At 43.0% G+C, this 14,432-nt stretch overlaps 1 protein-coding gene across 1 annotated transcript in view; it reads left to right on the top strand.

The window, feature by feature from the left end:
- The first annotated feature begins 823 nt into the window (after window positions 1–823).
- Window positions 824–14,432, top strand: part of SATL1 (spermidine/spermine N1-acetyl transferase like 1) — a 28,283-nt gene continuing 14,674 nt past the window's right edge. Inside the window, exon 1 of the mRNA XM_065410943.1 lies at window positions 824–828. Coding sequence (XP_065267015.1) covers window positions 824–828 — 5 coding nt within the window. The remainder of the gene's footprint in view (window positions 829–14,432) is intronic.

Genomic DNA, 14,432 nt, shown 5'->3' with positions numbered 1-14,432 from the left:
TTATCCTACTCTGGTATTTGAGTTAATAACTTTCTGAAGCAAAACATTTCAGAGACTGACTACAGTATATGCCACATAAAGGACTAATATGCTGGATACAAAAGATTAATTTGGTACTTATATTTTCAGCTCAAATGGCTAGATATCTTTAAAAAGGAAAGATGATTTTGAGGATGAGAAGAGGACGCTAGTTTTAGTCTCATTTAAAGAGTGTATTTTAATGGATGTAAAAAGCATTTAGTGCCTTAGGTACACACTTTTGTGTGATATCATAAATCAAAATAAATTAGGAACATAAAATTATGCAAAATGGGGGAGTTAATGTTATTACTGTTTGAGAAACTTTCTTCTGTTTTTCCTATGTATTTAAAATTGTAACGAATATTGCATTAACCTAAGTTTTGGCATGTAGTTTGCCTTTTTGGGGGGATGGGGAGAGGCAATGTCTTCTTGTGTTTAATTGTTTGGTTTTGAGGGTGGGGTTAGAGGAAGCAGGCAGAAAACAGAATTAAAAGGAAGCTAAGGCTTCAGTCCTACAACTGGCTCCATACAGGCAAACCCTTGAACCCACAAAGAGCATTCCTGACTATGCATTTACAATTCTGTCACTATGGAGTACTGTAACACCACTCCTAAGCTCAGGGCCATCCTTACGCAAAGCACGCAGCTGCGTAGGGCAGCAGGAAATTTGGTGCCCCAAATTTCCGGGTGTCCTGCGCAGCTGGGTGCTGCTCCTGCCCCTGCTCCGGCTCCGCCCCAGCCCTGCCCCTGCTCCGCCCCCACTCCCCTGAAGATTGCAGCCAGGCCGGGCCCTGCACTCACCATGTGGTAAGTAGAGTGACCTGGCCCCAGCCTGCTCCACTCCCCTGGCTCCCAGGCTTGGGGGGAGGAGGAAACCGCCCCCAGCACTCGCCGGCGGCACGGCTGGGAGTCAGGGGAGCGGAGCAGGCTGGGGGCCGGGTCACTCCACTTCCCGCAGGAAGTGGCCAGCCCCCCCCCGTGGATGCCTGGGGTGAGGCTCCACACAGCCCCCCCCAGAGGTCTAGGGCCAGTCCCCTCCCCTGCTCCCGCCCATGGAGGCCTGGGGCCAGCCCTCCCCACTTCCCCCCATGGAGGCCCGGGGGGCTGCATAGGGCACCAAAATAGCTAGAGACGGCCCTGCCTAAGCTAGCAGAAATTTTGTACTGTGCATGATTCAGTTGTTATTTTTACTACAATATCCCAGACAATTAAGACTAAACACATGTGGCATTTGAAGTTTGGGTCAAGATTTTAAAAAATATTAACTTAAATTTAGGCGTCTATATGTACATTCAGGCTCCCAAATAAGTGGCCTAATTTTCAAAAGTTCTGACCACTCAGCAACTCCTACCAATGGTTGCTCTGCACTTTTGAAAAATCAGACCACTTGGGAGAGCCTAAATGTTGATGTAAAAACCTAACTGTAGGCTCCTATATTTTAAAGCCTCTGCCTTCAAGTTCTTCTGTTTTTGAGATACCCACCCACAAAAAAAAGCATCTTAAATTCTTGTACTTAAACAGATTTTGCTCAAGCTTAAGATAAAACAGAACATATTTGAGGCAATTATTAGCATGAGAAAATGGCGGGTTATATGTCTTCTATGCAACTTTAACAATAAAGTGTATGGCTTACATATGCTGTAAAATATAGCAATGTTAGGACCTGATCCTGAATCTGATTATTGTGAACAGCCATCTGTGCCTGTGCAGAGCCCAAAAGAAGACAGGGGTCAACCTTCATGGATCAGATTGCAGGGTCCTCGTTTACTTTATCAGCAATAATATATTGTAGATGCCTCACTTACACAGCACATCCAAAATACTTACTTGCAAAAAGGTTTGTTGTCTTTACACCCGCAAACAATATCCTTTGGACAGAAGCCTTCTGTATTACCCAAGCAATTACCGAAGTCGGCAATGTCAGTGCAATTGGCTGTAAATTAAAAGACAAACACAACCAACACTTCAACTGTAAAGTAATGCAGATGAGCATGCTGGATATTTGTCTGCATCAGAAACTCAGGATTTATGTGAAATAATCTTTAAACTGTAAGTCTTGCCCCTCCCCCCCGTGAATAAGAATTGCTGTTTGATAGTTGTGAACCACTTTGAAGCCTCATTATTTCCTCCTTTTAAACATGAAGCCTTACCCCCACAAGTTATTTTATTCTGAATCCGTATCCTACATTCTCATTTGTCCTCCATTAGCCAGTAAATCATACCCATCAGATGTAAGTATTATGATTTAATAACTGTGTTGCCATATCTGAATTTATCTCAACGTGGTCATTTAAACCTTGCTAGACACCAGAAATCACGAGGCCTGCAAAACCTGTTAGAGGATCAGACTTTTACCTTTATTACAGAATTTTTTAGTTAGATTTTTGGCTGACAGTTGACAAAATCAAGACACTGCAATAGCATACTAAATTCATCTAAGTATAGAATCAATGGCAGGAAGTGATGTCACAATGAGAATGGCTACTTAGGGTATATCTTGACTGCAGAAGTAATGATGTCATGGGGTGTCACCCTCATTGCCGGACTAGCGTCTCCTCTTGGTCATGCTGGGGATTAACTCAAGGCCGACACCCAGGTCCATTGTCTGCACACCGGCACTTTGTTTCTGTTCCAGCCTATGGCTCCTCTCTCAGCTCACAGAACTGCAGCGTCCTCTTTGCGACTCACCCCTCTGGCTGTGTCACCATCCAGGTTTCCTTCAGTGTTTCCCCCTTCTGGCGGGGGGTTGGGGGGAGAAGGTATCTCTGTCCAACAGTCCAGCCACTTCCCCTGTGGTGAGTGGGGAGGGACCCAGGCCCACCCACTACTCTGGGCTCCAGGCCAGGGACCCTGTAAATAGCAGCCTCTTGCTGCTCCTCAGTAACCTCCGTCAATGCTGTCATTTCTTGTGGGTACTGCACGCATGGGAGGGACACAAGGGGGTGGGGGCACGTGACCTCCCAACGTGACCCTCCATGTGACTCCTCCCCACCCCGCCCTCATCCCGGGGCCCCCACGCTCTCCCCATCCCCTCTGACACCCCCCTTACCTGTCTAAAATTCTAAAACAGATGGAGTTGCAAAATAATGCTTTTGGCCCCTGCTGGCACCTGTACTTCCAGATGTCATTGAAGATCCAGCAGCACCCGAAATTGAAAACTTCTTAAATGAAAGAAGGATAGGAAGGACAATCACCCCACTTTCCCATAACACACTATCAGTGCCTCCCCTTATGTCCAAACTAAGGTTCTGCCAGCTTACCTTTATCTAAGGGTACGTTCACTACCAACGTTAAAACGCTGCCGCGGCAGCGCTTCAACATGGCTGTGTAGTCGCGGTACCAGTGCTGGGAGAGAGCTCTCCTAGCGCTATAAAAAAAACCCAGCCCCATGAGGGGAGTAGCTACCAGCTCTGGTGCACTGTCTACACTGCCACTTTGCAGCGCTGAAACTTGCATCGCTCAGGGGTGTGTTTTTTCAGGCTAGAACAGTCTTTGTACCATATACAACTCATAAGTCCATCTGCAAAGGATCAAGGAAATATGAAGGCTCCAGATTACCTTAAAGTCCTCAGTCCCTTGGTTAGCATGCTCCCATCAGTATATGTTCATAGTCCAGAGGCTGGAGCAGGAATCAAAACCACTGTTTAAACACCTTCCCGCCCCCTCTTCCCCTCTTGAGGACTCCTGACCAACTTAACAGCACAATACATATGCTAACGAACTTAAACAAAGCCTTTGTTTAAGTTTGTTAGCATATGTATTGTGCTGTTAAACCCATATAAAGAATGAATGCCCTCCCTAGCCTTAAGGAGCAGAGTGCAGCTCCACCCCACCCCCCCTCTGGGGGGGGGGCTAGCCATCCCAAATCTTTCCAGTACCCCATACCCACTAAAAATCTCTTGCTGGTACTGCGTACTGGAGTGTACCGCCCTACTTGCACTCCTGGTTCCAGTTCAGGGCTCTCGAGCTAGGTAAGCAGAATCAGGATTCTTTGACTCTGACAATACCTTGAGCTTCTTTTCCTCTCCTCTCCTGGATCTCTGCAAGCTCTCCTGCCTGTCCCCTCCTGGGATGTTGTCTTTGGGCAGCTCTTGAGTAGCTTGCTGGCAGGAGCTCCTTTCAGTCTGCTCACTCCTCTGGTAGCCACCATGCCACTCTGCTTCCCAGCTACTGTGCGACTTCCAATCAGCAGTGGCCAGCAGTGCCTGTATTAACCCTTTGGTCACTAGTCCAGCGTAGGGTAAATAAACCCCAGGACACAGGGATATTAGCAATCTTCACTAGCTATGGATAGATCACAGGATGGGGCAGCCTGCTTCCAGATGCCAATGGCAACCCACTTCTGGATTGGTATGGGTGCCCTCATGTGTCTCCTGGTGCTGAAGGGTCAGGGCAAGCTCCTCATGTAGCTCCATGAAGGTGTCCTTCCTCATGCAGAAGTTCTGGAGCCACTGCTGGTGATCCCCATATGCATGACAAGGTAGTCCCAACCACTCTGTGCCTGTGGTTCTGCTCCAGAACCACTGGTCAGCATGGGAATTCCATAGCTATTAAGCTCACATTAGATGTCTCTGCTTCGCCATGTCTGCATGCAGCCTGCATGATCTCCTAACCAAGATCTCTGCTTCCTTCTCAGGCAACGAGTCACTGCTGAAATGCCTTCTCTTTGCCTCCAGTTGTAAAAACAGGTGTTGCATTAATGCCAACAGCTAGAATAGGTCATGGTCCTGAGCTGGAGCCATGCCTTGGCATCTGCTGGAATGGTGGCTGCTGACAGAAGTGAGGATCATACAGAGGTGGAAGTACTTTAGTTTACTGCATTGGTGGGCTATGAATTCTTATGCCCAGGAGCCCAGGGAGGATACAAGTTCTCTCACAATACACTGGGAAAAAATGCATAAAGCGGATCAGCTTAGTGCAGCACTAAGAACCATGGGCTATCCCCCCAGAAATACTAGTATCTAGCCTGGGTTAGTGCAGTGCCAATGTGGACACAGATAAAGTGTCGCTTAGCATCATGTACACGCCACATCCAGGCTTCCCATACCTTGCTGCTCAGACCCAGGTGAATTGCAGTGAAGGCATACCCTTAGATTCCAGACTCCAGAGAGGCAATAAGAACATCTATTCCATTGCTTTAGGGAGAGTAAGTAGGAAATTAAGAGAGAGGACATAAGATATCATGGGGGGAGGCAAAAGGAAGGGAGGGTCCCCCAACAAAGTACAATTCTTCCAACAGACCAGAAATTTCTCATCAAAGATCTCTGAGAAGGGTAGGAAGTAATTTGGGAGCATTTGAACAAAGGAGAAGACTAATACTGTTTCTACAGCAAACTTATATTAGCTGACAGCACAAATGGAAGTGACTCCTAGAGAACAAAAAAAGAAAGGTAAAGGTACATTTGGATTTTGTTTTTTTAGAGATGTCATGAGAAAACATTAAGGGAGTTAAATAAATAAACAAACAAACTGATTTGCAGTTCCATTAACATGTAGATAGAGGTGGGATGGGTTTCCTTTAAAAACAAATATATGCTTAAGCACTTTGCTGGATTAGGGACCATAGTATTGGAGCACCCTGTAGGACTGAGACCATGTAAAGTCTCCTGTGTAGCCACTCTATGCCGGCGGGAGAGCTCTCCCGCCAGCATAATGAGCCCCCCACTAATGAGCGACAGTAGCTATGTTGACGGGAGAGTGTCTCTCTCCAACAAAGCGCTGTCCACATTGGCACGTTTGTTGGTGAAACTTTTGTCAGACGGGGGTGTGCTTTTTCACACCCCTGACTGATAAAAGTTTTACCAACAAAAGTGACAGGTATTCTTATATCTCACATGCCTACTTTTCTATAGACTATCATAACCTTGCAGAATTCAAAAAGCCTAGAATGTCTAATAACAACATATACACAGTTAGTTATCATAAAAGCATCCTTACATCTTTGCTTTTTTCCTATTTCAACATCATTTCCACCTAGCACAAGAGAAGAATGTTGTCCACTAGGACAAAGTGTGAATAGGTAAGCAGGACTTTGCTTGAAAACATCATTTTTCTATATTGCAAAGAAACCTAAATATTTCTTACGTTCTGAAGCCTGTTCGGTCAGCAAAACACTCGACAGTAAGACAATGAGAGGTAAGAAGTCGCTGAAATTGGACATTGTGAAGCTGTTACAGTAAGAGACGACTCAAATTCTTCTCCTCTATTTGTTGAACAGCTGTTAAAAGTAACAGTTATTACTTTTGCTTTTATCATAGCAGATCAAAGATCATGGATTTTGAACTTGGTTTATGGCATCCTTCCCTGCACATAATTACTAATTAACCTCTCTAATAAACTTCCTGGCATTTTTATTAGCATATAAATCTTCTATGGTTACTAAATATATCTATAAAAATCTTTACTATTAACCCCTTTCTTTCTGAACTCTTGTAATCATGTAAATAAAATCACGTTAGTGGCATAAAGGGTTAAAGAGATTCAATAAGAACATTTATTTGTTTAGCTCTGTTCTTTCTTTAATGTAGCTTTTCACAATAATTTAGTTTTCTGAGGACTGAAATACTGTGGGTGAAATTTAATGGTCTATGATATGCAGGAGGTCAGAATAGATAATCTAATGGTCCCTTCTGGCCTTAAACTATATGAAATCTATGAAACTGAAGCCTTATTAACACAATGAATATAAAGCATTTAATTAGTAAACATTTTTAGAATTAACAAAAAGATGTATAATGACTGTAGAAAAAAAAATCTACCTTTTTCCTATTTGACACAACTTCTGTGTAACAGTTATCAAATAAGAGAAGAGAAAAAGAAAAAACCAAAATGTCAAACCTAAAACATTCAGTAACACATTTTAGTATCTAATATTTCATTTTATGATTAATATTTGTACAGCAAAGATTCATGTATCTTACTTCATTGACACAAAAGCACCCAAAAAGTCTGTAATATTTCATTTCATTGGACTGGAAGAGGGAGAACACTGAAAGAATATTGTGGCCTGCATCTGTCAAGACATCTTGATATCAGTTAGCTATAGAGCTAAGGTGATTCTGGAGGACATTGATCAAAAAGCCATTTACTCAGGAATAAATGCACTAACATTTATTAACATGCTGTCAGGCCAATAATGGCTTCCAAACATTTTCCCATTTGGAGTTTAGAAATGCTGAGACATTTTCATGTAATTTTATGTAAAGGAAGTGGGCTCTCTCTTTAGGTGCAATTGAGCTCTGCTTGATGCATACCCAGTGGAAATAAAGGTGGCTTTACTTTACCTTTTAAAACACACTCCTTTCAATCTTGGTTGGCCGAGCTCATTTTGGCCCCAAGCACAACTTAGAGCAGCTCAAGGTTGCTCTCATATGTACCTTACTGTAAAGGTCCTTTAAGGACCATTCTGGATGCCAAGCATTATTGGAATATAGTATCACTCTATCCATACCTCTTTCCCCTGGCCATACCATAGTTTGGTTACAAAACATGTTCATGACATATTCAATTTTTTGCTATGATTTCTATGGCTGATAGTATTTGCACTTTGATTTTACCATCACTTCTCCCAAAGTTTAAAATGAAACACCTACATCTTTACTTTCTAATGCACATACTATCGTCCAAGTTTATACATCTTCAATTCTATTTCTGAAGGGAGGTATTTACAATTCCATGTTCTTTGCCCTCAAGTTTCCAGTAAGACAAGCTGATAATTGTTACACTACAGAAATTTCCCCTGAACTTTATTCTTTCTGTATATGAGGAAATAAACTTAGATTTATTTCGAACTGAACTTTAGCTTTATTCAGGCCACTGTCACAACCCTGTAGCTCTATTGACTTCAGTGGAGTAAACAAAGATCTTACACTTATAATATGCTTTTCAGCCCACAGGTTCACATAGCACTTAAACTGACATGCAAACTATAGAGAGGGATCATTTATCCAGCACTGAAATGCAGCCATGATTTTAGCAGCACACAAAGACACTATATAAAAGTGAGTGGTAGTAGACCACTGCTGAGCCAGAAGTGCAGAGGGAAGGCAAGGAGGCAGAACGGAGCCAGATACACCTGCAGGAAAACTGCAAGGACACTATCATGGTTTTCCTGGGGTTGGTCTTTTGGAAAAGTTAATGCAGGGTTTGGGCCAAGGGAATTGTACCAAGAAAGATAAAGATATCAATGCAAGCGTCCTCATAGGGTATGTCTATACTGCAATTAAACACCTGTGGTTGGCCTGTGTCAGCTGACTTGGGCTCACAGGACACAGACTGTGTGGCTATTAAATTGCAGTGGGGACGTTTGGGCTCAGGCTGGAACCTGGGGTCTTGAACCCTCAGTCCAGCCCAGAGCCCGGGCTCCAGCCTGAGCCCAAACATTTCCATTGAAATTTGATAGCACCGCAGTCTGAGACATGTGAGCCCAAGTCAGCTGACACAGGCCAACCGCAGGTGTTTTATTGCACAGTAGACATAACCAAAGAAGTCTGATCAGACCCAATGTAACATCCTTAAGTGAAATTTGGTCTAGACTCTGGGATTAACATTCCTACATGACAAAAAAATGCCATGGAATCTTTAATGGTCACAAGTGGTCAGGAACTTGATTTCTCTTGCTGCACAATGCCTGCTAACCTCCATCCCAGCACAGTGGTTCAATAGCAAATAAGAGAAAATGTGCTAGCTATAGTGTGGACTATACCAACACTACTTCCTGCGGTTTCCTGGCATTCCTGTTAGGCCTCTTATCCAAGAACTGAGCCAGCTCAATGTGGTTTAATATGTGAGGTCTGATGGGATCACAACACAAATGGGAATTGATTGGGTGTCCTTTAGACTGAGTTTGTTTTCTAAATTTGTGGAATTAAGTCTCTCTAGAACAGGGGTGGCCAACCTGTGGCTCTGGAGCCGCATGCGGCTCTTCAGAAGTTAATATGCAGCTGGAGCTACAGGCGCTAACTTTCCAATGTGCCAGTAGAGCTCACTGCTCAACCCAGCTCTGCCCCAGGTCCTGACCTGACTCCACCCCTTTCCCCAAGAGTCCTGCCCCTTCTCCAGAGCCTGCTGTGCCCTTGCTCCTCCCCCTTTCTCCCAAGAGCTTCCTGTATGCTGTGAAACAGCTGATTGTGGTGGGTGGGAGGCATGGGGAGGGAGAGGGAGGCGCTGATCGGTGGGGCTGCCGGTGGGCAGGATGCACTGGGGGTTGGGGGGGGAGGGAGCTGATGAGGAGGCTGCTGACATATTACTGTGGCTCTTTGGCAATGTACATTGGTAAATTCTGGCTCCTTCTCAGGCTCAGGTTGGCCACCCCTGCTCTAGAAGAAATAAAAATATATAGTTGATGGGGGGGGGGGGGGAAATCAGCAACTATTCAGAAATACATTTACTTTGGCCAGATGATGCAAGCTGCTCTAACCAGGAAAGTGCAGAGAATTATCAAGACTTGGTAGAGACCCTTTCGTAGGCTGAAAAATCTCTTGAAGGGCAAATTCCCTTAATTAAAAAAAAGTTGCAGAAATGTGCACACTGCAGCAAATAGAGGAAGCAGAAGCTAAAAAGTGCACAGAGACACATGGAAAGATGTATACTTGGTATGAAATAGAAGAGAGGAAAACAAGCAGAGAACTTTAAGACCGAGAAAAGCTAATTGCCTGATCAGGCTGCAGTGAGGAAAGACAGTTGTTGGACTGCCCTTATTGTCCATTTCCTTCCACGCCTCCTGACCAGCCATACTCTCCCTTTCCATACATATCCTCCTCTCCGAGCCCTGAATCATCTTGCACACCCAAGACTTCCACTGCTCTCCCTGTCATGCCTAATGCTCCCAACATACTGGCATGTCTCCCAATTCACTTATCTTTGTGACAGAGTCCATCCCCTACCCAAAGAAATTATAGGAGAGAACACTGGGGACAGCCCTCCGGTATCCCCTTCTGGGCAGAGAACATAGAGCTGGTACAATGGAAAGCAATTGCTCCCCATAAATCAACTGTGTTTAGCTCCCCTCTGTCTTTCTTTTTCCAGTCTCAATGATTGATTTCAGTGATCCCAACAGCCTGCTATGCCATGAACCTGAGGATGGGGAAATGTGAGTATTGTGATGCTGATTTCCATTGTGACTACCCATCTGCTCAGGGGCTGCTGGTTTAAAAGAAAGTAGTAGGTCACAAGGATAAGTAGGGGTAGGATGTAACTAAGGCAGAGGCAAGGAGTGGAGGCTAAATTACCACTTTAGTGAAGGAAGGAAAGAAAGAAAGAGGAGGAGGAAGAAACATTTTTGTTTCTTCCCTGCCCCAAAGTGCTTTTTGAAATGGTGAATGAGGAGGAATATCTCCCAAACAGCAGCCCAGCAGTGCTCCATCTCCCTCCTGGGAAGTAATCAGTCCTCTGCCTCCTGCTTTCCACAGGTCTGGCCTTGGCGCTGGCGCCATGAGCTGTTTCCGAATCCGCCCGGCAGAGCCCCAGGACTGTCCTGAAATCCTGCGCCTCATCAAAGTAAGAGGGACAATGAAGTGTGCAGGCATCTTTCCCTCAGTCAGTGTCTTTCCAAGTTTCCTTTTTAAAGCTTACTACTATTTTCTGTGCTAGGCACTACTGTTAATGTGCTGGTGGATAATGGTACATAAGACAAATTAGATAGATGTCTCAGACAGTTAGAAGTAGACGTTTGAGGTGTAGACGTAACTCTTGCCTAACCTCTCTGATACCCTGTCTTTTTGTTCCTCCAATCCATTTCCCCTTTTAACTCCATCCAAAGCACATGACCACCTGCCCCCTTCATGTCTTTCTCTCAGTCCTATTTCCCATCCTTCCTCCATGCTGCTCCCTTCTGGTCCTGGTCTGCCACGCTTTAATCCTCTTTGCCTTCAGCTCCTTTCATTTCTTTCAAAAGACCATAAACCTCCCTACAAGATAAGTGACCTGGTAACAAGACTGGGGAAAAAAATCAAACTATAATCATGGAGCTACCAAGACATACAGCCCCGTGCTAAACTTCACCACTCACTCACACTGCTTTTCATTACATCCGGCCCCTTATAGTGATTAGTATGCTATATCTTTACACTGTAAACTCTGAGATAGGGGCCTTGTCTCTAAACACCTAGCACACTGTTGGCACTGTACAAATATTCTAATCAATTATGAATAAAGAATGGGAAGAAATTCAGTTTTCCCTGACATGTAGACTACAGATGATGTTTGCTTAAGTTTATATAGAAATTTGTTGAAATGTAAGTTGGCCCAAAAATCTATTTCCTAAAAATACACTTGATGATAGTTGGGCAAGGCCTGGTAAAATACGAGTGAAGTAAAGTGAGACAATTTAGAAAAGCAAGCTGGAGATAAGTTATGGCATAAACCTAGGTCATGTTGTAAACGTATTTTGGTTCCAACTGGTTTTTACAAGTATTTTAGATGAAATGTTAATGTTTTGAACAACGCGATCTATATAGTTAGTTATGGGTATGGTATTTACACAGATATTAATTAAAACGATGCTTCATGTTAACTAGCAAGTGAGAAAGTAGAAAATATTTAATTATAGTAGCGGAAATACAGATAGGGTAAAAGGTGGATTTAATGTTAATTAATTAAGCCCCATTATTATGTTGACAGCACACTAATTTTATATTAGAGGTACCCATCCTCCATCAAGGTTACAGAAAGGATTATGCCTCGTTTAGGGACTAATCACCCTAAATGCATCATTTCACTTTAGAATATAACCCTGCAATGCATTTATACTCATAATGTAATGCCTGTTTGCTTAACTATTTTATATTAAATAAAGTTTTTAATTTTATCACTCATTGTGTCATTCACAGTCCGCTGCTAAATTAGATTTTCTGTAACCACCCTGGAGGCTTGAACCTTAAAGAATTCAGTTTGATTTTATTCCTTATTTTTAAACTTACTAATTAGGAACACATAAATCAAAGGTTACATATGTGAGATTCATTAGTTGTTAGTCTCCCAAGGAAAGTAATAGAAACCTCATCACTCGGCATTTTAAAATGCAGACTGGATAAAGCCCTTAGGATGGAATTCACTTCTTCAAGGATGGCCTATACCAGCCCCTCTGTGCTGTCAATGTCCCATGTTAACCCTGTGTGTGAAGGCAAAGTGACTCAGAGGAGTCCCTCTCTATCCCCTGTATACCATGCAGATGGGCTCCATGACAACTCTAAACATACCAGAATAGAGAAGCAGCCTGGGCTTTGGGCGTGCCTCTTGGATCCACGCTTATGTGGACCAGTAGATAGGACCAATTACCAAGCGCCAACAAATTGCACTGCAGCTCTGAGTCTTGCCCATGTGCTGGAGGTGATGATAGATTTCATGTCCTCAATCCCACACCTAGTTCCCCCTAAAAAGCTTGTGTACTCACCTTCTGCATTGATCTTCTCTTCAAGACTGCACAATGTACTCAATTTAATTGAGTTTGATTTTTTTTAAATTGCCCTTCCTAAGATCTGTGCTATATATATATATATATATATATATATATATATATATATATATATATATATATATAAAAAAAAAATAAAAATCTATTCAGGTTTACCAATGCCATAAAAACATTTCTCAATACCCAATGCCCACAAAAAATATTTTCCCCTGCCTACTTCTCTGTTCCCCTTTCTTTTTGATCACTCCTGAACATGGTTATTCTACCTATGCTGCACAACAAACTGCCCTTCATTTCTTTCTCTGTGCCTTACTCCATGACACCTGCAATTACCTCCCATATCTGGTCAGAAATGCCTGCACCCTCTTCACAGACCTCTTTAAAAGTCCTTTCAACATGAAAGCTATTGTGTTCTTCTGACAGAAACATTAAAAAAAAAAAAGGAAAAGAGGAATGGCAAAAGGGGCACTAACAAGAGTCATGGTTAGCTTCAAACACAACCATTTTTCTTCTTGTTTCATACCATTTCCCATCCTTTAGTTGCACATTTTCTCACTAGATTGCAAACTATTTGGGAAAGACTTTGTCTTCTTCCTCATCTGTAAAGTTCCTAACACATTTTTGCTGATAAATAATTAAATAATTAGTAGTACTAATACTCTGGCTTTGGGCACGGAGTGGTGAGTTTCACTTTAAGATTGTGGCAGGTCCTGACTGGTGCATTAAGAAGTGAGAGCCTGCAATATCCCCACCCTCTTTGTGCCCCTCTGGAAGGGCTAGTCACAGTTATCGTGGATAGAATTGGCCACTGTGGGAAGAGCTGAGGTGTGGACACAACCATGTCCCTGTCCCTTCCTGCCAGTTGAGATGACCCATTGTGGGTGCAAAAGCTTATACTATCCCATTTCAAAGACCGGAGTAACTTCAACTTCAGTGTGCGCTACCCCTGAGCCACAGCAGGAGTTAGGTAGAATTCTCACAGTGATAAACACTGCACAATAGCCCAAGTACAATCCCCACAATGTGGCCAGTGGCTTACAGGCACAATCTGGCCCTTACTATTCATATTTATCTCTCCCTATCAGGCCTTTAAAGACATCCTCTTCTCTAGAGGTGATGTGTCTAAGACTTACATCTAGAAAAAAAAAAAAAAACCTGATCTTGTTCCCAAACTGGGATCCTCCAGTTGCCATTTTAACTTTTTGTATTTATTCCCTGTCTTCCCTCTCTAGTTTTTGACTGCATCTCACCTGCAAGTCAGGGAGGGTATTACATCATGGACCCACAAAACAATGAAGGGCTAGTAAGGTTAACAAGCAAAATATGCAAAAAATACACCCAGATAATTGTAGGCTAAGCTAATATGCTCCTACACCTGTTGGAACAGTATTCAGACGTATGAAGTCAGTGCAAGTGATACAGCAATCCTTCCCACAGATAAAATCTTCACCACCTTTACAAAGGGTTCATTCCTCAATGGTCCAAGAAGAGAGTTTTCTAATCAGTTCTGAAATTCAGGTCTTCTGCAGGGGTAGCTAAAATACTGCAATCTTTTGGAGTTAATTTTCACTAATATGGCAGCAGTTTTCTGGAAAATACTGAGCCAGCCTTAACAGCAGCAATTTTTCATCATAATTTATAGAGTTCTGCTGATGTGACAAGACAGCATGCTACATCCTTCACAAAATACTTAGGAATGTTCTTTCTAATAACGAACAAAAAGTATCACTAGCGGTTGGAGCAGATTAGTGGAAATCAGAACTCCCATATTCTGTTTCTAGCTTTACTACGCAACTTACTTCAAGACCGTGGAAGTCTTGGGTGTAACAACTACTCTCTGCTTCCATTCACCTGTCTCACAAGTGTTGTGAAGCATCATTAGTTAAAAAAAGTCACACACGACATTTTAAACACCTACATGCCGTACAAGCGACACCTAAAGTTACTATAAAACTGACTAAAGAAAAGTATTTTCTTTATTTTTCCAGGTAGTGTATAG

This window comes from Emys orbicularis, chromosome 9 (genome assembly GCF_028017835.1).
Source record: "Emys orbicularis isolate rEmyOrb1 chromosome 9, rEmyOrb1.hap1, whole genome shotgun sequence".
Lineage (NCBI taxonomy): Eukaryota > Metazoa > Chordata > Testudines > Emydidae > Emys > Emys orbicularis.
The sequence above is the reverse complement of the archived record's forward strand: the minus strand, read 5'-3'. Positions and strand labels throughout refer to the sequence as shown.